The 21,493-nt window shown below is 46.7% G+C and overlaps 3 protein-coding genes across 8 annotated transcripts in view; 1 reads left to right on the forward strand and 2 right to left on the reverse strand.

Annotated features, from left to right (window-relative positions):
* Window positions 1-799, reverse strand: part of Smc1a (structural maintenance of chromosomes 1A) — a 46,815-nt gene extending 46,016 nt beyond the window's left edge. Inside the window, exon 1 of one of the 2 annotated variants that reach the window (XM_005401492.2) lies at window positions 609-799. In XM_005401492.2, the coding sequence (XP_005401549.1) occupies window positions 609-717 (109 nt within the window). In that variant the 5' untranslated portion in view covers window positions 718-799. The remainder of the gene's footprint in view (window positions 1-608) is intronic. The other variant, XM_005401493.1, reaches the window with a different exon arrangement.
* A 148-nt stretch (window positions 800-947) lies between these two features.
* On the forward strand, window positions 948-18,954 carry Ribc1 (RIB43A domain with coiled-coils 1). 5 transcript variants are annotated; one of them, XM_005401499.2, is made up of 8 exons: window positions 949-1,126; window positions 1,415-1,497; window positions 5,862-5,978; window positions 7,509-7,590; window positions 7,797-8,159; window positions 9,820-9,938; window positions 13,527-13,614; window positions 18,497-18,954. In XM_005401499.2, exons 3-7 carry the CDS (start codon window positions 5,862-5,864, stop codon window positions 13,584-13,586), a joined length of 741 nt encoding a protein of 246 aa, XP_005401556.1. In that variant the 5' UTR covers window positions 949-1,126; window positions 1,415-1,497; the 3' UTR covers window positions 13,587-13,614; window positions 18,497-18,954. The 5 variants fall into 5 exon arrangements, with proteins under 5 accessions (XP_005401559.1, XP_005401556.1, XP_005401554.1 ...); XM_005401497.2 differs by lacking the exons at window positions 13,527-13,614; window positions 18,497-18,954 and adding exons at window positions 10,290-10,684; window positions 10,831-11,067 and having other exon boundaries at window positions 953-1,126; window positions 1,412-1,497; XM_005401496.2 differs by lacking the exons at window positions 13,527-13,614; window positions 18,497-18,954 and adding exons at window positions 10,290-10,684; window positions 10,831-11,067 and having other exon boundaries at window positions 953-1,126.
* On the reverse strand, window positions 11,203-13,542 carry Hsd17b10 (hydroxysteroid (17-beta) dehydrogenase 10). Its single transcript, XM_005401494.1, has 6 exons — window positions 13,452-13,542; window positions 12,936-13,100; window positions 12,151-12,315; window positions 11,901-12,029; window positions 11,712-11,820; window positions 11,203-11,512 (listed from the first exon to the last, which is right to left on the reverse strand). The coding sequence occupies exons 1-6, from the start codon at window positions 13,476-13,478 to the stop codon at window positions 11,322-11,324; spliced, it is 786 nt and encodes a 261-aa protein (XP_005401551.1). The 5' UTR covers window positions 13,479-13,542; the 3' UTR covers window positions 11,203-11,321.
* Window positions 18,955-21,493: the final 2,539 nt, after the last annotated feature.

Genomic DNA, 21,493 nt, shown 5'->3' on the forward strand with positions numbered 1-21,493 from the left:
TCAGGCTTTTGACAGTTTCCATGGCAGGAAAGGAGCGAGTCCGGGGCAACACTCTGAGAAAGACTCAGGACACCATGCACTCAAACGCTGGGTCTTAAATTTAAAAGTGCCGCTTCGGGAAACGGGAGCAGAAAGGAACGAATTGGAGTCTACCAATGCTAGGAGGCAGGGGGACGGGGCTGAAGCTGGAGTGTGCCGTTTGGAACCTCAGGTATAGCACGGCATAGCTCTCACATTTTCCGGGTGGGTCGAACAAGGCCGGAAAGCCGGAACCGGCCAGAAGAGCAAGAAAGCGCGCAGCTGGCAGTTGGCTCTCGACCAGCCCCTTTTGGCGGGAGGGGGCAGTGGGCGGGGCATCCTGCAGTTCGGCCGGTACCACTCAGGCCGGAGCGGTGGTCATACAAAACTCGGGGAACTAACACCTGGGGAAGGGGCTGGAGTCAGAGGAAGAGTGCGGAGAGTGGGTTCGAGTCGAACCCTCTCAGAAGCTAGGAACCTTTTAGGGTTCACAAGGTTTCAGGTTGCAGCGACTGGGTTGTACTACTCTAGCGCTAGACGGGGGGGTCCAGGCCGGGACGTGTGCGGGGCCGCAGCTGGGTTTATCTCACCAGAGCCATTGGGTCCAATGATGGCGGTGAACCTCTGAAATGGTCCGATAATCTGTCGACCCTTGTACGATTTAAAGTTTTCGATCTCAATCAATTTCAGGAAACCCATGACGGCGGCGACGTCGGCAGTGGGAAAGGCCCCGCCGTACGCCCAGGAAAGGGGGTAGCCCGCGCGGGAAACGCCGCGGTGCAGGCCGGGAAGAGGGTAAAACTCGCGAGAACAAACCATGCCAAACGGGACTTCCTGCTTCCGGTGCGAACCGGAACCAAAGGCGGGGACTTGACGTAAACGGTTTTGTTGACGTGTTGCCAGGGCTCAAGCCTATGAACTGGCGTTTGGTCCCGCCCCCCCGCTTTGTGTTGCCCAGCAACGCAACGCAACCGCTGACCGAGTTGCTACAGGAGTTGGAGCCGGAGGACTCAGAGAAGTTTTGGGGGCCTAGAAAGCAGGCGGGACCTGAGCCCGCGCTTGCTGTGACAAGTCACTTTAAGGTTATGTACCTTACGGCAAGTGGAAGGTAAGGGAACGCTGCTGTGGCTTTATTTAGTCTAGTCAGCCTGAAGATTCGAAGAAGGGCCGTCAGGAATTAGAAAGACACCGGAAAACGGAGGGCTGGACTGGAAGGAAAGGCCCGGTGGGAGGGCTCAGTGTGAGGTGAACTCAGACGTGCTGATGGTAAAAGTGGGATTCGAGGCGGAATGGGGTGTGAAGGGGGCGCATTTCCCGGGCGACGGCGAGCGAGCTGGGGAAGGCCATGGCCTGAGATGGCTCCTAGTCCTTGCCTCTCTCTTGTTCCTCCAAGCAGGACTCAGAGACTGCCACAGTAACTCAAGAACAGACTTGGACCCATACGTAATCTAGGAGCTTCGGCATTCCTCACTGAGAAAGGTATTTTGTGTGAAGCTCGGGGAGTCAGGGTCTCAGCAAGTGCTCTCCACCTCCAACCTTACCTTCCTCCCCGTCCACTTCTCCCTTCATAGCGCTCCCCCATTCCGTTCCCACTGTCACATCCCTCTCTGCCACCTTCCTTGCCCTCTTCCTCTTCCCTCTCTGTTCTCTGCCCTCCACCTCCCTACTCCCTTGTCCCCCTTCTTCCTCTTGTCCCTCTAGTTTCACACTCTTTAAATCTCTCTTCTCCATTCTTTCATCCCCCTACTGTTACGTTATGCCTGCTCATTACTAAGGTCGTGGCCCTAGCAGTCCAAGCTTAAAATGGCTATCTTCCCCTTGGGTGACCTTATATCATGGTGGCAGATGGAACCGGTAGGATGGGGTTGGTGCTATCCTCAACTTAGATATGGAAAGGATCTGATAGTTGCTGTAGCCATTCCTGTAACTATTTTTTAAATGACTGCTGAAGACGAGTAAGAGTCCTAAAGACTTAGGACAAGTCCAGGGAAGTGAGAAATCTTGGTTGATGGAATCTAGTAGGAGAGCCATAAGTGAAGTTCAGTTGGGAGAAACAGTCACAAATCGGGCCACTTCTCTCCTTAGACATCTCTTCTCCCCTTGTACATTCTTGTTCACCTACATTTACTACCTTGGAGACCTCATACAGTTGCATAGGTTTACATTTCTTTGTGTTAGGGGATAGGTGTGTAGCTCAGTATTAAAGCACTTGGCTAGCATGTGCAAGGCTCTGGGTTCCATCCCCAGCAGCACACACACAAAATTATTTGTATCAATCAGGATAGGCTAAATTGTACTGAGGTTACAAACTCTAAAGGTTCAGCACCTTGTCCACTGTAGGCTCTATATCATCATTCCAGGATGCAGGCTCAAAGAGCAGCCCTTAATCTGGGACACTGCCAGTTTCATTCATAGCAGAGAGTAAATAGAAAAAGTGGTAGTCACTTAATGGCTTAGTTCTGCTTGGGAGTAATGTGTTAATCCTCACATTGCAGGAAGCAAAGCAAATCAATGGCTAACCCCAAGGGAAATGACAAAGGGATACACAATCTTTCCTTAAGGAAGAGCAACAAATCAGTTTGAACAATATAGCTATACCATCTCAATGCTATCAATGCACAAAAACTCTCAAACTCAGCATGACCAAAACTGATGCTCTGGTGTGGTGGTACAAGCCTATAATTCCAGCACTCAGTAGCCTGAGATAGGAGGTGAGTTGAAGGCCAGCCTGACCTACAAAGTGAGGCCCTGTCAAAAAACAAAAAAACCCCAAACTGATGCTTTGATCCTCCTACCACCTCCTTGTTCACTCCACAAAGACTGTTCAGTTGATCCATCTGATGGCTCAGGCCCAAATCCTTGAGGTCATTCTTGGTCCCTCTTTCACACTGCACACCCAATTTATCAGAAAGCAAGAAGTCTAATCATCCCTTCCTTCAAAATAAGTAAATCTGACCACTTCTCAACACCTCTGCTGCACCTAAACCAGTGTGAGTCACCATGATCTCTTGCCTGGACAACTGCAAAAGCCTCAACTGACCTAGATCTAGCCTTGCTTTCCCTTTTCCCAGTCTGTTTATAACACAGCAACCAGAGTGACCTTTTAAAAATCAAAGTCAAAACATTTCACTCCACTGCTCAAAAACCTCCAGTAGCTCCCCACTTCTCAAGAGTTAAGGCGCCTGCCTGGCAAGCGTGAGGTCCTGAGTTCAATTCCCGGTTCAAAAAAACATTTGCTGGGATGTAGCTCAGCGACACAGCGTCTGCCTGGCAAGCTCAAGGTCATGAGTTCAACTCCTGGTACAAAAAAAAAAAAAAAAATCTCAAGGGTTAAAGCCAAAGTCTTTGCAATGGCACACAATAATGCCATTTCTTAACTACTTCTTCACCCACTTCCTCCAGCCACACTTTACCTCCTTGCTGTTCCCTTGTCTGCCTCTCAGGCTTTCACTGTAAAGCCTTCGTGCTTGCTGTTCCCTCTGCCTGGAATGGTCTCTCCCAGATCCATGGGCAGATGCATGGGGAATTCCCTCACCTCCTTCAAGTATGGCTCAAATAACGCATTTTCAGTATTGCCTCTCCTGACCTCCATATTTAGAACTGCAAAATTCCCCCATTTTCTTGATACTTCTCAATTCCCCTTGTCCTGTGCAATACTCTTCCAATATAACTTATCTTTGTACAAACTCTTCAATATATCTTTTATGTTTTAACTCTTTATTATCTGCCTGTTACCACTAGAAAGATAACCTCCATAGAGACTCAGATTTTTGTCACTTTGTTTTTTGGTATCTCTTCAATACTTACAGGAGTATCTGGCCACTAGTAAGCACTCTACAAATGTTTGTTAAACAATGGAATAAACAGGGTGGTAAAAGCAATATACTGAATAATATAGCCTGACATTTTAGAAAGGTCAAAAACAATAAAACTTACAGAAATGTTGTTCAGGGATTCAGACACATACATAATACAATAATATAAATTACAGAGGGAATCGTACAGATTTTGAGTAGTGTTGGTGTTACTCTTGGAGTAAGGATGAGGAAGAAGAGACACAGTACACTTTAATGGAATGGTCCATAATGTTCTGTTTCTTAAATTGGGTAACTGGTTTATGGGTTTCTATTTTATCATGCTTCCAAATTTACACATGGGTTATGTATACTTTGCTGAATGTATCAACTATTTTGTTTGTGTTTTGAGACAAGATCTCGCTATGTAGTTCAGGCTGGCCTCAAACTCTTGGCCATTCTCCTACCGTAGCCTCTCGAGTGCTGGGATTACAGGTGTGCTCCACCATACCTGGCTTATATCAACTATTTTATAGTTACAAAATGGTTTTTAAAAAAAGATGGGGGCCAGGGATGTAGCTCAGCGGCACAGCACCAGCCTTGCAAGCATGAGGTCCTGAGTTTGATTCCTGGTACCAAAAAATAAAAATAAAGGTGGGAAGTAGCTGTAAGAGGAGTCGAGGAATGATGCTCCAAACATAGTAACACAAACCAAGGGCCTGAAGTAGGAACAGTTGTGCTGGAGTACTTGATGGGAGGCCAGTGTGCCCGGGATACACTAAGCAAAGGAGACAGTGGTATATGACAGACTGGAAACCAGATCTTGGAAGCCCATAGTAAGGAGTTTGGATCTGATTCTCAGTGCAGTAGGATGCCAGTAAAGGATTTTATTCAGGTGAGAGACATAATCAGATTTATGTTTGTAAAGTTTTTTTGAGGCAGGGTCTTGCTTAGGCTAGCCTTGGACTATGTAGCCCAAGCTGGCCTTGAACTCAGTGATCCTCCTGCCTCAGCCTCTCAAATGCTGGGATTACAGGCATATACAACCACACCTGGCTCAGTGTTTACAAAGTTTTTCTGCCCCAGCTTTGGTTGCCCTGCATGTCAAAAGTGAGTTTCCCAACATATGAACACAGGCAAAGTTAAACTCTCTAGCCTTTCATTTGGCTAGAACATAAGTAATAAAAGCAAAGGAAAAATTTATTTCAGAGAAGAAAGCTGCTTTTGCTTGTTGTGTGATGAGTGGGCTATCAGAGGAAGCTAGAAGACCAATGTGGAGACCACTGCAGTCATTCAGGAAGGTTCTGATAGTGGCTTTGACCAGGGTTATTTTGAGAGAACAGAGAATGAGGGTAAGGAAGAGCTGAAAGATGCCTCTTGAGCTTTTGGCCTGAACAACTTGGTGAATGGTGATTACTTACTGAAATGAGGAAAACTGAGTAGAGAAAGGGCACATATTGTCGGAACCTTTGAGGCTTAAAAAGGTGAGGAACCAGGCCATGAAGAACCTTATAAATCTGGCAAAGGGGATTGGACCTTATCTTGTAAACACCAGGGAGCCATTTGCTTTAAAGCTCTTTCAAAGGTTTTAAACTAAGGAGTGGTCAGTTGTGCCTTTAGCAGTATTACTCTGGGCCTGGTGTGGTGCCACACACCTGTAATCCCAGCACTCGGGAGGCTGAGGCAGGAGGATTGTTGAGAGTTCAAGACCAGCCTGGGCTACAAAGTGAGCTGAAGGCCAGCCTGAACTGCATAGTGAGACCCTGTCTCAAAAAGACAAAAAAAAAAAAAAAGAAAGAAACATTACTCTGGTAGCCAGTGCAGAGAAGATAGCATTTGAGCAAGGGAGCCAGCAAGGCTACTGGGAATTTTGCTTGACATTAGACTGTGAGGCTTCAATTAGGGTGGTAACAGCTGAAATGGAGGACACATATATAAATATATCAGAAAGTAAAATGAGTCAGAATCAATTACAAAGGAGATACTGTAAAGAGAAAGGATGGAGGTAAGATGTCAAGAACCATGGTCACCACCTCCCTCTTGCTCCAGATGTATAAAGTAGACCTGTCATCAGATCCCAAGGAGGTGGCAGCTATCGAGGCTAGAAGAAATCGAGAACAAGATCGACAGAGCCGATTCTTCAATGTGCGAAACCGAGTCATAGGGGTGAGTGGGCAGTGGGTCTGTTTTGCAGGACTGGGACCACCTCACTGTTATATCTGGAAGGGAACATAGCAGTGCTCATTATGGCCCTTTCTCCAACTCAAGCAGGTATTAGGGCTGGAAAGGAAGCAGGAGGCATATACCTTCACAGGCCAGGGAAGCGTTTGGGAAGAGGGTTGGGGAGATGCAGGGAAGAGACCGGGGGCGACAACTGGCTCTTTTCTGGTTAGCTGTGGGCCATGTGGCCTTATTCTCTAGAGACAGGCAACTTGGGCCCAAAAAAGGAATAAAGAAGCAGGATGTGATGGTGCACACCTGTAATTGCAGCATTCTAGAAAGCTGAGGGAGGACCAATGCAAGTTTAAGTGCAACATATGTGAGTTAATGAGACCCTGTCTCATAAATGAATGAATGAATGAATGAATAAGGCTAGGGATGTAGCTCAGTGCAAAGGCCCTAGCTTCAATCCTCAGTACTGCAAAAATAAATAAAGAAAATAAAAAGGCCTACAGAATATTTAGCGTATTACATACGTGTAGGCTATATCTGCAAGGCTACATAAGATCCTGTTAAGCAGGCTGAGGGATACAGACTTAAGGGTGAAAAGGGAACTTACTTTTCACTACACTGGATCCCCTTTTCAATTTTGAAATGTTTTACAATTAAACTAAAGAGAAAATATTGATATCTTAAGAAATAAAAAGGGGATTGCTGGGTGGGTGGTTAGAGAGAGTGATGCAGCAACGGTGTTCTGGAAAAGACACCATACCTCTGTTCAAGGCCATGTCTGCTGTCTGTCAGATAGGTAGTTTTGAATAAGTCATCTTTCTCCTCTAAGCTCTAGGCTCCTCTTCTGTAAAATGAGGTAAATAGAATAGAGGTAGCACTCTGGAAACCAAAGCATAATGCCTGATACAAGGAAGTAGCTGGCTGAAGTTTGAGCTGTCAGGTGGAGATACAGGTGGCAAGCATTTCCTTGAGGCCTGTTCTGTGCCAAGCACTGTGGTGGGTAGTGGGGATACAAAAATAACTAAGGCTCAGTCTGCCCTGAAAGTGCTACAGTCTGGTGGAGAAAATAATAGACAAGTGAATTTCATTATAATGTGGACAGTGGATTCTAGATTACGGGAATAGAACCTGTCTGAAGGGTCAGGAAGGCAAAGCCTGAGCTGGTCTTGAACAGCATATTGGAGTTTGGGTAAAGAAGAAAGGAAAAGAATGTTCCAAGAAGGGGGAATAAAGGTGATGGGTTCCAGACAGCCTAAGATGTGCTGGGAACTGGAAGAACAGCTGCTAAGGCCAGTGCGAAGGGGGCCAGGGAAAGAGAGTACAAAAAGATGAAGCTGGAAGAGGTAGAGGCTACACCAAGGAGGTATTTATGAGTCATGCTCAGGGACTGGAACTTTATCCAGTAAGTTCTAGAGAGGTATAGCAGGATTTTGAAGAAAGTAAGTTCTAAGAAGTTCATATTAGAGCACTCAAGACCCCCTGCTGGGCTCCTACCCTGATTTAGCTCCTTTCTTTGGGACCCAGGTGGATGTGGAAGCTTTGAATAACCAAGTAGAAGAGCGAAAGCTTCAGAAGGAAAGAGAGCAAAAAAAGGAGGAAGCATATGGTAACTGCCTAAACCCAGAGACAGACCAAACAAGGGAGTAAAGCAACAGCCTGAGTGGGCTGAAGCAGGGCCATTCTGTCTCTCAGTAGGGCCTGAGGCCCTGGGAGGGTGAGGCAAACTAGATGGCCCTTGGGAACACAGGCCGTGCAAACTGGGCTCTGTCCCTCCTGTGGTGCCTTCTGTATGTCCCTGCTCATCACCCCCAGGTACTAACAGCATGCAGTATGATCTGGTAGTCCAGATGCTAGAGAAGGAGGAGACAAAACGAGCACGTCGTGTGGCCAAGAAAGTCCAGGATTTTCGACAGCAGAAGCAGGAATTCAAGAGCAGATGTGAACTTGAACTTCGGGATCCAGCCCAATTACAAGGGATTCCAGTGGGATTCCAGGAGCTTCCGGCCTGCTTCGGTCACAATGGTCCCTTCTGTGGCCCAGCCAGCATGCAGTACTTCTTGGGGGAAGATCTAGAGAGGGCCTCATTCCTGAGAATGCAACAGCAGCAGTTCAGGTATAACCTGGAAAGGCAGCTACAGGCACAACAGCAAGCCAGGATTGAAGAGAAACGTGTAGGTAAGCAGGCTGTTCCTTCAGACTTACAGACCAAGACCAAGCAGGAAACTCTCCTGAGCTGGGTACAGCATCCAGAAAGCCCGAACAGTGTGGGGAAGTTGTTACCCATAATGCTGATGCTGAAACATTAGACTGTACAGGTCCTGACTTCCTTCAGTAAACTGACAATGTAGTCATTGTTCATGACAAGCCTGGCACTCCATCACCCAAATGAAGCATGGTGTATACACACACACACACCTGGCAACTCTGTCACTTACCAGCTGATTTGGACAAATGGACATTCAGTTTCTTCCTCTTTTATTTATTTTAATACAGGGTTTCACTGTGTAGTTAAGGCTGGTCTCAAACTCACAGCCATTATCCTTAGCCTCAGAGTGCTGGAATTACAGGCATGTACCACCATGCCCAGCTTTCCTCTTCTTAAAAATTAAGTGCCTCAGTGTGATAGCACATGCTTGTAATCCCAGTACTCAGGAGGCTGAGGCAGGAGGATCACCTAGAGTTTGAGGCCAGCCTGTACTGAGCTACATAGCAAGACCCTATCTCAAAATAAAATAAAATAAAAATTAATTAATTAATTAATTGGTCAAACCCAGGGCCTCATGCATGCTAAGTATACTTTTTTTAAAAAACTGTACTGGAGAGTGAACACAGGACCTTCACACATGGAGCTACATCCTCAGGCTCTCCCCCCCACCCCACACACACACTTTTATTTGAGACAGGGTCTCCGTAAGTGGCTAAGTTGCCCAGGCTGGGCTCAGCCCCTAAGAGTGTTGAGATTATAGGCATGCATCAACATGCCTAGCTGCTAAGCACACATTTTACCCCTAAGCTACACCCCCCTAGTTTCATCTTTAAAATAGGGGTACTAATCCTTATCACACAGAGTACCTATTGTTAGATTATCTGTGGCCAAATCTTTCTCTTCCTTTAGAGGAAGCCCTTGTAGGGCAAGGACCACGTCTTATCACAGGCACTATTCACCTCTCAGGTCACCACAATGTCTAACAGGCCCTGTCTGTACTTTTGCTTGTACTATTCCCCCAGCCTCGAACACTGTTTGCTCCTTTTGCCCGTATACAAATGTACTTCAAAGATCACCTCCTCCTAGAACCCTTCTTCTCACCCACCACCCAAAGACTTCATATTTTTTGTTCTGTTTTGGTGCTGGGGATTGAACCTGGGGCTTCACACATGTTAATTATATGCTCTACCACTGAGTTACAGCTCCCCGACACACACAAGTCTTCATGCCCTGTATACCTCTCTGCCATTGTCCTTACCAGATTATGGTCTGATTATCTCTTTGATCTGTCTTCCCCACTAGACAGGGAGTTCTTCTGAGGACAGGATCTAATTCCATGGTGTCCTTGAAACCCAACACATGGCCCTTAGACTGAGGCTCAGTGACATGAAATGACTTACCCAAGCCCACATTCAGAAGTAGCAGAACTACACTGCAACCCAGGTTGCTGCAGTACTTTGACTATCCCTAGCCCCAACGAGTAGCTCCTTCTGCATCCCTACAACTTGGATACTAGCCCCCTCCCAAACATACATACACATACACAAAGTTTGTTGAATAAACGGCTGAATAAGTGAACCAGGAATGGAGCAAGCCAGTATGGTAACACAACCGTATTTCTCTGTGCAGATATGCTCCGTGACCAGCTGAACCTAGCCATAGACATGCAGGCTGCCCACATGGCCAGGCTGGAAGAGTCTTGTCGTGTTGCTGTGATGTCTGCCAGAGCCAATGCCAACAAAGCCCAGGTATGGCCTGACCCATCCAGTATACTGAGCTCTCCCCAAACTCCTGAAGGAAGTCCTGGGGAACTTTAGCTACATCCTTCTCCTCCACCCCAGGTCCTTCTTAGGGCACAAGTTGCCTCTCTCTACCTCCAGACGTAAGATGACTTAAGAACAGAACACTGCCCTTTCATCTGTAGCCTCTAAGGCCTTCCTGAGTCCAGAGGAGTTCCCTGCCCTTATAGTCATCAAAAGGCCATGCACTGTCTCTTCCTTCTCTCCGAGATGGAGGAGTGGGGCCCTGTTTTTCCCACCCCTGCAACTGAGAGGCCCCTGAGGTGGAGTACTTAAAAACATATTTGGGGACACCACCAGGCAGCTAAGCTGGCTGATGAGCAGCACCACAAACATCAGCGCCAACAGGAGGCCAACCTCACAGACATACAAGAGCATACCACCAGTAACCTCCTGACTGAGAACCCCGAGGTTGCTCAACACCCCATGGATCCCCACCGAGTCCTGCCCTATTGCTGGAAAGGCATGACTCCAGAACAGCGAGCTGATATCAGGAAAGCCCAAGAGGCACAACGCCAAGAGAAGGAGGCACAGCGCCAAGCTGAACGAGCATTGGATAACGAATGGGCAAGCCAAACTGTATGCTTGGCCCAAGCAGCACTGGAGCTAGAAGAGCAGGAGAGGGAATTGTGTGCTGAATTTGAGAGAGGGCTGGGATCCTTCAACAAGCAGCTGGCCATGGATCAAAAGGCCCAGTGAGTTCCAGGGGGTGGCAGTGGGGATAAATGCCAAGGGAGGGCAGGAAGGGGTGGTGATGAACCAAGGACAAAAGGGAGGGACGGCAAGGACCAGGAAAAGAAGGAAGGCACATCATCTGAGGTTTCTGGACTTCTTTTCACAGGCAAAATTATCTGAATTCAGTAATTTACACCAACCAGCCTACAGCCCAGTATTATCTACAGTTCAACACCAGCAGTCGCTAAACTCAGGATGGTCTCCTGTTAAGCTCACGGATAGTTAGGAGTCAAAGAGCAAAATGCTGCATACTTCCACCTTGAATCCATTCCCTAGTGGGACAGAGCTAAGTGGGTACCTCCATCTTCTATCCGAAGCAATAAAATTATTCACTGAAGTCAAAGCCATGTGTATAACGACACAAAAGCGTGATGTAGTGCCTTTCCCATCCTACCTGGGGTTTTTGGGCATCCAACACTGTTACAGCTTTCACTTTTCTTCCCCGTGCCAGTCACCCCAGTACACAGCAGTGCCCATATCCCATGAAAGAGACTTTATTAGTCACAAAGGCAATTGATAGGTGGACACAAAATGGCTATTAGGCTTCCTCAGGGGAAGGTAAGGCACAAGAGCCTGTGTTTTCCCTGCCTTCTCTGTTCAAGGTTGCATGCGGATGGCCCCATCCAGCCGGATGACCTCTCCATTGAGGAATGGGTTCTCAATTATGGTCTGTACCAGATGAGCATACTCAGCAGGGTCTCCAAGTCGGGTGGGAAAAGGTATCTGGGTGGCCAAGAAGTTGCGTACCTTTTCTGGGAGGGTAGTCAGCAGTGGGGTGCCAAACAGGCCTAAACAAGATAACCAGAGTGAGACTCACCCTTATTTTCATATTTACTCCATTTTTTTCTCACCTTAGTTCTACTTCTTGGTGTTTCCCTGGGGTCCAAAGATAAAAGGCTGCTGTTGCTTAGGTGTAGATACCTTCCCCTCTTAACTGCACAGATTCTTCCCAATCCCAGGGGTGGCAAGGAGAGGGCATATGTCTACCTGGAGCAATGGTCATCACCCGGATGCCCATGGGAGCCAGATCCCGAGCAATGGGCAGTGTCATGCCCACTATGCCTCCCTTGGATGCAGAGTATGCAGCTTGTCCAACCTGGAGAAGGAGTAAAAGTCATAGGTGGGAGAGCCCCAGCAAGTAACTGAGGAAGCATAGCCTTGCCCCCGCCCACGAACCTGGCCCTCAAAGGCAGCCACACTGGCAGTGTTGATGATAACCCCACGTTGGCCTCCCGGGTCTGGCTCATTCTGGCCCATCTCACCAGCAACCAGGCGGATCACATTGAAGGTGCCTAAGAGATTCACCTGGAGGATGAGTAAAGACATGGTATAGGAGCTAAAGCATATGTTTGTTCCCCAAAGCTTTGGGGGTGCCTATCACCAGATACCTCTTATTCCTTTCCCTTTAGAATCTCTAAGACCTTACATTGATAACTCGCTGGAAGTCCTCCAAGTTGTGGGCCTGCTTCTTCTTTAAGTTATATGTCTTACTGGCCACTGCAATACCTGCACAGTTGACGGCCACATCCACATGGCCAAAATTTTCCTTTGCTAGAGTCAAGGCTGTCTGTACATCCTTCTCAGATGTCACCTTCAAAGGGAAAAATGGAGAGAAGATTCATTTCCCAGCACACACCACTAAACCTGGAGGAGGGCAAGGCCCAATTCTTGGGTGGACAAGAAAAGCCAAGAGAAAAGGGGTAAAACTGGAGGAGGATGGGGTGAAAGTAAAAATCATAGGTACTACAGGCAGTCTTGCAAAACATTTTTCAAAACTATACCTTCTTGTGATAATTTCACATACCCCTGGTGATTCCCAATTGCTGTGGATCAGAGCATTAATACAGTCTAGCTTTGAGAATTATTGATAGGAATGTCCACTAGTTTTTTTGCATCCCTACCTGCTAGATGATTTCATCACGTTTTACTTTCTGTAGTTTGTTTCACGAAAACAAATTTTCAAACTATAGATACCTCCTCCAGGAGATTCTATGTCTAATCCCCCTCCCCATTGCGGTGAATGAATCCCAGCTTTAGAGAGTCCCCGCTGTAGGTGCTTCCTCAGTACTTGAAGGCTTAGGCCAAAAGGGACAAGGAGATAAGATTCCCAGCCCCTGTGGATGAAACTCACGGGAGGGACCCCCACGGGTTCCCAGGTGGGTGCTGATGACCTGACGCACACCCTCGGAGACGATAACTGAGTCCACTTACGTCAGTTGGGGCAAACACACAGCTCTTCCCTAATTTCTTGGCCTGGGCCTCTCCATCAGAGTTGGGCAAGTCCAGAAGCACAGCAGAAGCCCCTTGCCCCACCAGTCGCTCTGCTGTAGCCAAGCCAAGGCCTGAGGCTCCTCCGGTTATTACTGCTACGAGGCCCTGTGAAAAGACACAAAAGGTCAGCCGCTACGCTGCCAGGTCACCCGCCATTTCACCTGCCCGTTCTCCATACTCCTGCGAGGAAGGTGGGGGCCGAATCAGATGTGCCTCCTCTCCTCACTCACGAGACCTCTGGGAGTTCTCATCCCCGGACAGTCCGCTCTGTGACCCCCCACATGCACAGGCAACAGTGTTGATGCCCCTGCTGAGCCCACCCCCCGCAGGATTAGGGCCAGATAGGCATGACCCTTTCTCCGGGCACCGATCTCTTCTCCCTAGTTTCCAACCGTGCTGTCCGAGCCACCATAGCCAGGCAGAGAGCAGAGAGCAGAGGGGCAAAGAGCAGACTACCTTCACACTGCGACTCGCCGCGGCCATCTTGCGCCGGTCTCACCACTGGAGGGCTTTGGGCCTTTTTTTTCACAGGCGTCACTGATTGGCCGAGGCGGAGCCGCTGGGCGGGGACATCTGCCGCGGGAGACGTAGGGGTGTGCCTTGCTGCAACTGTACCTAGGTAAGAGGGTGAACCTGTGTCCCGAGAGTTATTTCAACAGCAGAAAGATCAGTAGCGGCAGTACAAATCATTACACCACCTGTGACCTGCTTTCTAGCTGGTCATTTGGCAGGCAGCCGGCTCCGAAGGGGGAAGGGAGAGTGATTAAAAGTGAATGTTTTTCTCCAAAGAAAAAGCTTTCAAGTATAAAGGACTCCTCAGTGCATACACTATGCAGAGCACTGGGGGGAATCATAAAAGGTATATGCCTTCAAGGAAGTTGAAGAAAGGCAATTACAGTGCAGACAACGGAAAGGACAGAGAACCAGATTTTGAACCTCGGGCCTTGCACGTGCTAGGCAAAGGCTGTACTACTGAGCTGCCTTACCAGCCCGAGGAAAAGATTCCGGAACACACAGATGAGGAGATCCAAACATGGAGATTCTGAGAAAGAAGCACTGAGGAGAAAGATGTGTTGTGGCAGAGAGAGGTACCGAACAGGAGCACACAGATACGAATGTGGAGAGCCACTAAGAGTCACAGATATGAGCCAGGCGTGGTAGCACACGCCTGTAATCCCAGCACTCAGGAGGCTGAGGCAGGAAGGTCACTGAGTTGGAGGCCAGTCTGGGCTACATAATGAGTTCAAGGCCAGCGTGAACGAAACAGTGAGCCCTTGTCTAAAAAAATAAACAAACAAAAACCCCCAAAGGAACCCCAGAAGACAAAAACATCTTTTATCATTTCAGACTTTGGTACTCTCCTTTGTCTGTGCAATATATTTTAAGTGCAAAAGCCCAGAACACACACTGTAGATTGAACTTCAACCAGAAACAAACTTACTTATTTATTTATGACAGAGACTCACTATGTAGTCCAGTCTGGACTTAAACTCACTGTGTAGCCCAGGCTAGCCTTCCACTTTCAGTAATCCTCTTGCCTCAGCCTCCCACTGCTGGAATTACATGCATGCATTACCACATCCAGCTCAGTGATTTATTTTAAAAACCTAGGTCTTTGGTAATCCTAGAACATCTTTCCATCCTCATGCTCATTAGAATCTTTTTTAATGTGTGAGTGTGGTACTAGGGATTGAGCCCAGGGCCTTTGCACTGAACTACATCCCCAGCCCTTTTATAAATTTTTTATTTTGGGGGGCTGGGGATTTACCTCAGCAGCACAGCGCCTGCCTGGCAAGCGCAAGATCATCAGTTCGATTCCCGGTACCGGAAAATTCCCAAAACCCCCTCAAAAAAAAAATTTTTTTTTTATTTTGAAATAGTGTCTCTCTAAGCCAGTAAATTGCCCAATCTGGGCTCAAACTTTTGATCCTCCTGCCTCATAACTCCCAGAGTAGGAATTACAATATGTGCCACCACACCATGCTTCAATTAAAAGTTTGAGCCCAAACATCTAATGTGTCTTTCTTCTCTACTTTTCCTAAAATCAAGGTCTTCAGGCCACAGATCTTAGCCTACATTTTCAGCCTCATAACTGCTCTGTTTTCTCTGTCTGAAGCATATCTTCCCACCCGCTTTCCCACCCAGGAAAACTCACCTTTGGAACTTTCTAGTTGTTGACAACCATCACGCTCATATTCACTACACTATATTCATCAAAATACTTAGCACCAGGCTCGCAATCTTTCTGTCTACATGAAGTGTTCCCATCAATTGGTAGCACTTTTCACTAGCCCAATGTACTCCAGTCGCAGCGGCCTCTTTTGTGCTCGTCTTTGCATTAGCTCTTTCCTCTGTTTAGAATGCTGTTCCCATGAGCATAGCACGACTACCTGTTTTGTTTCATTTGGTCATTCAGAATTGTTTAGGCTGAGCACGGTGGCACAGACCTGTAATCTCTGCACTGAAGAACCTGGGGCAGGAGGATCCACACAAGTTGAAGGCCAGCAAAGGCTACATACTGAATTCAAGCCCAGGCTAAACTATGTAGTGAGACCCCCATCTCAAAAAAACAAAAACAAAAATAGAATTAAATTTAAATGCCATCTCTCCAGAGAAGTCCTTCTTGACCACTCCAGATGCAGTCACCTAGTTAGTATCATATTTGAATTCTCTGCATAGCACTTAGAGATATATCCATAATCTTTTTTTCCAAACTTGGGACCAGTTTTGCAATACAGAATTTTTTCAATTTTAGAGTAGAAGATATAGGCTCTGTTATATAAACTCTTTATACTACATATACTCTGTATTATATAACTACTGAGAAAGGTCTGGAGTATGATAGTTAAACATTAAAATATTTAAAGTGAAAGGTATGAAACTTCGTAATGTATGAATAAAGACTATAAATAGCTTCAGGCCACTTCAGCTCAGGTTTTGTCAACTAATGTGTTTGGGCTCCAAAGTATGAAAAACAATACGCTTTTCAGAACTTTTGGCATTATAGAATTGTGTCTAAAGGCTTGTAAGGTTTAACTGGCCTTATTTGTGTAATTCTTCCTCTCCTGGAAGATAAGCCCAGGATTTTGTCCTGCTGATTCACCTCTTGACTACCCAGTGCCAAGAACCGTTACCTGGCATATGTGAAAGAAATACGAATATTGTCAGAATTGAAACGGATTATACCTGCTTTCAGTGCTATTGTGAAAGTTGTAGTTTGTGCTCATTTTAGAAAATAAAGCACAACCTTTCTTAAAAAAAAGAAAAGAATCAAGTTGGGTCTCTTGTGTCAACCCTAACTACTCCCTAAAAAAGTAAGTATAGGCAGAAGGTTAAAAAGAAAGATTCTTTTTTTTTTTTTTTTTTTTTTTTGACACAAGGTCTTGCTATGTAACTCAGGCTGCCCTTGAACTCAGTGTGTAGCTCAGGCTGGCCTCAAATTCACAGTAATCCTCCTGCCTCAGCCTCCCAAGTGCTGGGATTATAGGCATGCACCTATAGGCCTGGCTTTTTTTTTTTTTTGAGACAGAGTTTCTATGTGTAGTTCACGCTGGCCTTGAACTCACTATGTAGGCCAGGCTGGCCTCAAAGTTACAGTGAGCCTCCTGCCTCAGTCTTTCAAGTGCTGGGATTATAGGTGTACACCACCATGCTCAACAAAGCAGAGTTTTTTTGTTTCTGTTTTTTTTGTTTTTTTTTTTTTTTACAAACTATTGATTGATAAAAAATATCACAGATTCTGCTAGACTACAACATTTTACAATGGCCACCACAACCTTAAACAAAAAATACTTCTACGAAGATGTACTTTAAGAGTGATGCCAGGGCTGGGGATATAGCTCAGCGGCACAAGTGCCTGCCTGGCAAGCACAAGGTCCTGAGTTCAGTTGCCAGTACCGGAAAAAAAAAAAGAAAATAACATGTTAGTGTTCTCTTTGGGCTGGGAATATAGCTCAGTGGTACAGTGTCTTGCTTGGCAAGCGCAAGGTCCTGAGTTCAATTCCCGGTATCAAAAAAAAAAAGAGTGATGCCATTCTTATTATTAATCATTGTGGCCAAGGATTATTGTTTCAAAATGTCAGATGTATTCCTCCTCATTTTTGTCTTAAAAACTTCCCCTTGCTCGACGTCTTTGAATATGCCCAGTTTACTATGGCATAAATATTGCCATTGTATTGCTCTGCTGTTCCCAAATAAAATCAGTATTCTTTAGAGAATCTCTGATTTTTTAAATTTAGGTTGATACATGTACTAGATATTCAAAACAAATGTGTTGAATGATTGAATCTTGGGAGAATTTGCAGGCCTAGCTTCATGATCCATTCACCTGCTTAATTCTAGAGACTTTCACCTCCTCTCTACTTCAACCACCTTTCCCGGCCACATTACTGCTTTTCTCCCTTAGGAGCTCCTCACCGCCCTTTGTGCTAACAGAAGTGACAGCAGAGGCAGATGCCTGGAGCTTGGCTCTCTCTTGGCTCTCCAGCTCTCCAACCCAGGAGTTAGATTAGTTTCCTGAAGAGCTCCCATGGCCCCTAAGTCAGGAGGATAGGGAGAGAGTGTGATGATCCCTTTCACCCAGTGCCCACTTGGGTCGAGTTGGGAAAGACTTGGAAGAGAATAAAGGACTGTATGGGTGATGAGTCAGCCCAGCCAGGGTTGCAGCTGCCAGCAAGACCCTTGCCAGAGTGATTGGGGAAGAGCTAGAAGCAGGGGCTGGCAGTATGGGCCCTGGTACTCCTTCCAGGTGTGAGGCCTCAAAAGCAGTTTCTGTAATTGAGGTAGAGTTAGAGCCTCCATGGGGACAAAAGGCAGGTACGCTCCTGGGCCCCAACTCTGCACCTGTTACCTATTAAAAGTATGGTACGGCCAGGCCCAGTGGCGCACATCTGTAATCCCAGGAACTGAGAGGATGAGGCAGGAGGATTGCAAGTTCGATGCCAGCCTGGACAGCGTGGGGTACTCTTCCCCATGCCCTGAGTCTCCCAAACAGTCTTATCAACCTCAGAAACAAGGTGCATCATTAAAGCCAGGTTGCCTTTGCCAAAGCAATTCCTAGAATAAACTGGATGAGAAGATAAAACTGTTGGTAATCATTGCAGAGGGACAGAGGACAAGTTCCAGGACACTTCACCTGTTACTCATTAGATGGGTGATTTGTATTCTCTCCAGGCAGTCAAGGATTTAAAACTGCTTTTACTGCAAACAAACAACCTCCCCCACAAAAAACTCTTCACTTGAGCCTATAGATGTCCAGTGGGTAACCAAAGACAGATGTCAAGATAAAGCTTGATATCTCTGCCTTCATTACTGAAAACTTAGGTCAAATCCCTGCTCAGGTCTGCACATAAATACATGTTAATCATTTAACGAATCTCTGCCTAAAAACTTGTGATACGTGGTTCATTAACCCTAAGTTTATGTAACCTATTTCATCCTCTTTCAAGGCTGAGGACAGCAGGGTAAGAGATTTACAGGTACTTTTAACTTTTACCCCCTAGAATGAATGCCTAAAAGTTTCCAGTCACTACTTTAAGCCCACAGTCACTTTGGATTCCAGCCTGCACCAACCAAGAGAGACTGTCACCAATCCCTCAAGCAAGAGCAATCCTCTTATGGGAACTGAATTGCCCCTCAAGCCATGAAGACTTCTTCAGAGCTGTGAAACCAGAGCTGAGATAATGATCAACCAGATTCTAGCCCACCTCAGCACCCTTTTCAAATCTGTGCTTTTCTTTTGTTAACCTGGGAGTCTGATCTTCTTTGTCAGACCTATGCCCCCCACCCATTAGCTCCTCAAGCTGAAGTCCGTTCCCATTTTCTCTTACTTTCCTTTCTTAAGGGAGTGGCATGATCTCTGTCAGAACTGTGTTCCCTTCAGTTGTTCTTCTCAAGCTAAAGTCCATCCCCATATTCTCTTATTTTCCAATTAAAGCTTTTGCTATAAATTTGTACTCTTTCTGCAGTGTTAGTTTTTATTGTTACTGAAGCAAGGCCCCAGGCTATGAAGTGACATAGTGGTCACCATGCACCACCACCAGGATGGCTATGTGATCTAGGTCAAGTCACCTCGATCTCCTCCACTGTCACGTACAAATATCCAAGCAGATCATGTCTGCAATGTGCTTTTTAATTACCCACTAGGCATAAAAAGGTGGTCAGTCAGTACTAACAGCCATCCTTTGTGCTGCACTATGTATTCAAGGCCCCTTTGTGCCATGTCAGACTGTCCCAGAGGCAGGATTTCCAGGCTCAGTGGGGAGACCTTGATTCACCACCACAGGGAGCTCAAAGTGGCTCAGGCCCTCAAGATGCCTGACAGAACCCAGCAAGAGATTCAGGTAGGAGGCAAGTTTCTCTTTTATTTCTGCCACTTCCAGATGAGGAAAAAAAAGACACCAGCTCTGGAACCAAGAACTGGATGTGGACGTTCAAGCTGCACCTATCCTACGCAAAGTCACCTTAGACCCACCATGTTTGTCATTCATTCACACTTTTTTTTTAAAAGAGAGACAAGGTTGTTATTCAGGGGCCCTCCACTCCTGAGCTCTCAAATGACCCTCTTGCTCCAGCCTCTGTAATAGCTGGTGTGTGCCACCACACCCAAGCCATAATATATGTTTTCTTTTCTAAAGGGACTATTGGCTAAATGGAGTCACACTAAGATTTTAGTAAGAGGCTCTCCTATAGCCCTGACTCAGTGAGTGTGAGAAGACAAGACCCTGGGAAGAGTCAGCCAGCATAGAGACCCACACATTGGGCTTCTCTGTATCATCCATTGGCCGAGTCTTAGAGAATTGTGTGACACCTGCCCTTGCGCCCCCCACCCCACCCCACAGGAATGGGCATGGTCAGGTAATTGCTGGTAGAGGTGCTGCCTGCGCATGCGTGTTCTGCTCTCATCACACTCCCAGTGCCGTGGGAGTGTTCTAAGGGGAGGTAGTGGTACAGGGAGAACAGTGGACTGGACCATATAGAGAGGCTATTAGGGGGATCTGGACAAAACAGTGTGTAACAGCAAGAGGTTACAGCGGGTGGTAGAAGACAGATACGGCCAACTGAGGCGGTTTAGTATGGTGTAGTGTAGATGTGGATGGCAGAGGTGGTTCACTTTTGCCTGAACTGTGGTTTATGGCCCCCAGGGGGGTCAAGAACCAGAGGACAAAGTGGAATAGATGTGTTAGAGACAGAGGAACCACTGTTGAACTTGCTTTCCCATCTCTAGGCCTTAGAAGAGACTCAGTTTGCAGTCTAGTCTTCCCTAAATCATCCCTACTCCCTCCCTCCCCCTTGCCCATTCAACAGTGAAAAGCAAAATTTGGACTGTAACCATGTCCCACTCCATTGCTCAGTCCTCTAATCAACTTCCAGGGCCCACCCCACATTCTGGGGAGCTCTGAGCTGAAAAGGAGGGCCCATTGTGTAGAATGGGGTTGAGGGATCTGCCATGGAGACCCCTCTGGCCTAGGAGAACCACTACTTCCTCCTCTGCCACCAAAGTGGGAAAAGACTTGTAGATGGGCCTTTTAAATAGCAGGAAAAATGACTTCAGACCCCTGAACAGGAAGTGAAGACAGAGTAAGAGTGGGCCAATGACCTTGAACCCAGGCTCCCTGTGAGGAAAGAGAAGGTAGCTATTGGCTATTCCTGCTGCAGATGCAAAGTCATAGAGGCTTCAGGGACTGTATCACCTAATGCCTCTTATGAACTATTTTCAGACCCAGTCCTAGTATTTAACTCATATGTTATGTGTCTGGCTCTGTGATGAGAGCAGAACATACATGTGCATCACAACTGTTATGGTTTATCTTTGGATGTCCCTCCAAAGCCTCATATGCTCATAGGTGAGGCTTTTGGGAGGTGAATGAATCGTGGAGGTGTGATAGTCATCAGTAGATCATTCCACTAATGAGTTTATAGCTAAATGTAATGTTGGGAGGTAATGCTTGGTTGGAGTAGGTGGGTCACTGGGGGCATGGCCTAGAAAGGTATATTTCCCTTCCTCACTTGATCTCTCTCTGCTTCCTATCTGCCACACCATGAGGAACCCTCCTCTGCCTTGCCACCCTGCCTTGGAGCCAGTGGACTATGAACTGAAACCTCTACAAACCGTGAGCCAATTTATTGTTTTTTTAAATTCATGGGTGTCAGGTATTGTGCCTGTCTTAGTTATTTTTCTCTCATTGCTGAGACAAAATACCCAACATCCAAATTAAGGGAGGAAAGGTTTATTTAGCTCACATTTAATAGAGGCTTCAGTGCATATTGGCTGGCTCCGAGGCACAGTGGCACATGGCCGAGGGGCAACAGTTCATGGCAGTGGAAGACTGCAAAAGCAACAAGAGCAGAAAAGGAGCCGGGCGTGGTGGTGCACGCCTGTAGTCCCAGAACTCAGGAGGCTGAGGCAGAAGGACTGCCATAAGTTCAAGTTCAGCCTGCAGTGAGTTCAAAGCCAGTCTGGACTACAGAGCAAGACCCTGTCTCAAAAAAAAAAAAAA

The sequence above is a fragment of the Chinchilla lanigera genome, unplaced genomic scaffold (assembly GCF_000276665.1).
Source record: "Chinchilla lanigera isolate Chin_1 unplaced genomic scaffold, ChiLan1.0 scaffold00074, whole genome shotgun sequence".
In the NCBI taxonomy this organism is placed as follows: Eukaryota; Metazoa; Chordata; class Mammalia; order Rodentia; family Chinchillidae; genus Chinchilla; species Chinchilla lanigera.

Bases quoted from the DNA above. Each gene is read 5' to 3' on its own strand.
- Ribc1 (XM_005401497.2), top strand. From the start codon at position 5,862: ATGTATAAAGTAGACCTGTCATCAGATCCCAAGGAGGTGGCAGCTATC. The intron at 7,591-7,796 runs GTAACTGCCTAA...CATCACCCCCAG, and splicing joins AAAAAAGGAGGAAGCATATG to GTACTAACAGCATGCAGTAT. The intron at 8,160-9,819 runs GTAAGCAGGCTG...TTCTCTGTGCAG, and splicing joins GATTGAAGAGAAACGTGTAG to ATATGCTCCGTGACCAGCTG.
- Hsd17b10 (XM_005401494.1), bottom strand. From the start codon at position 13,478: ATGGCCGCGGCGAGTCGCAGTGTGAAG. The intron at 13,101-13,451 runs GTAGTCTGCTCT...GTCTTTTCACAG, and splicing joins CGGCGAGTCGCAGTGTGAAG to GGCCTCGTAGCAGTAATAAC. The intron at 11,513-11,711 runs GTAGACATATGC...TATCTTGTTTAG, and splicing joins GGTGATGACCATTGCTCCAG to GCCTGTTTGGCACCCCACTG.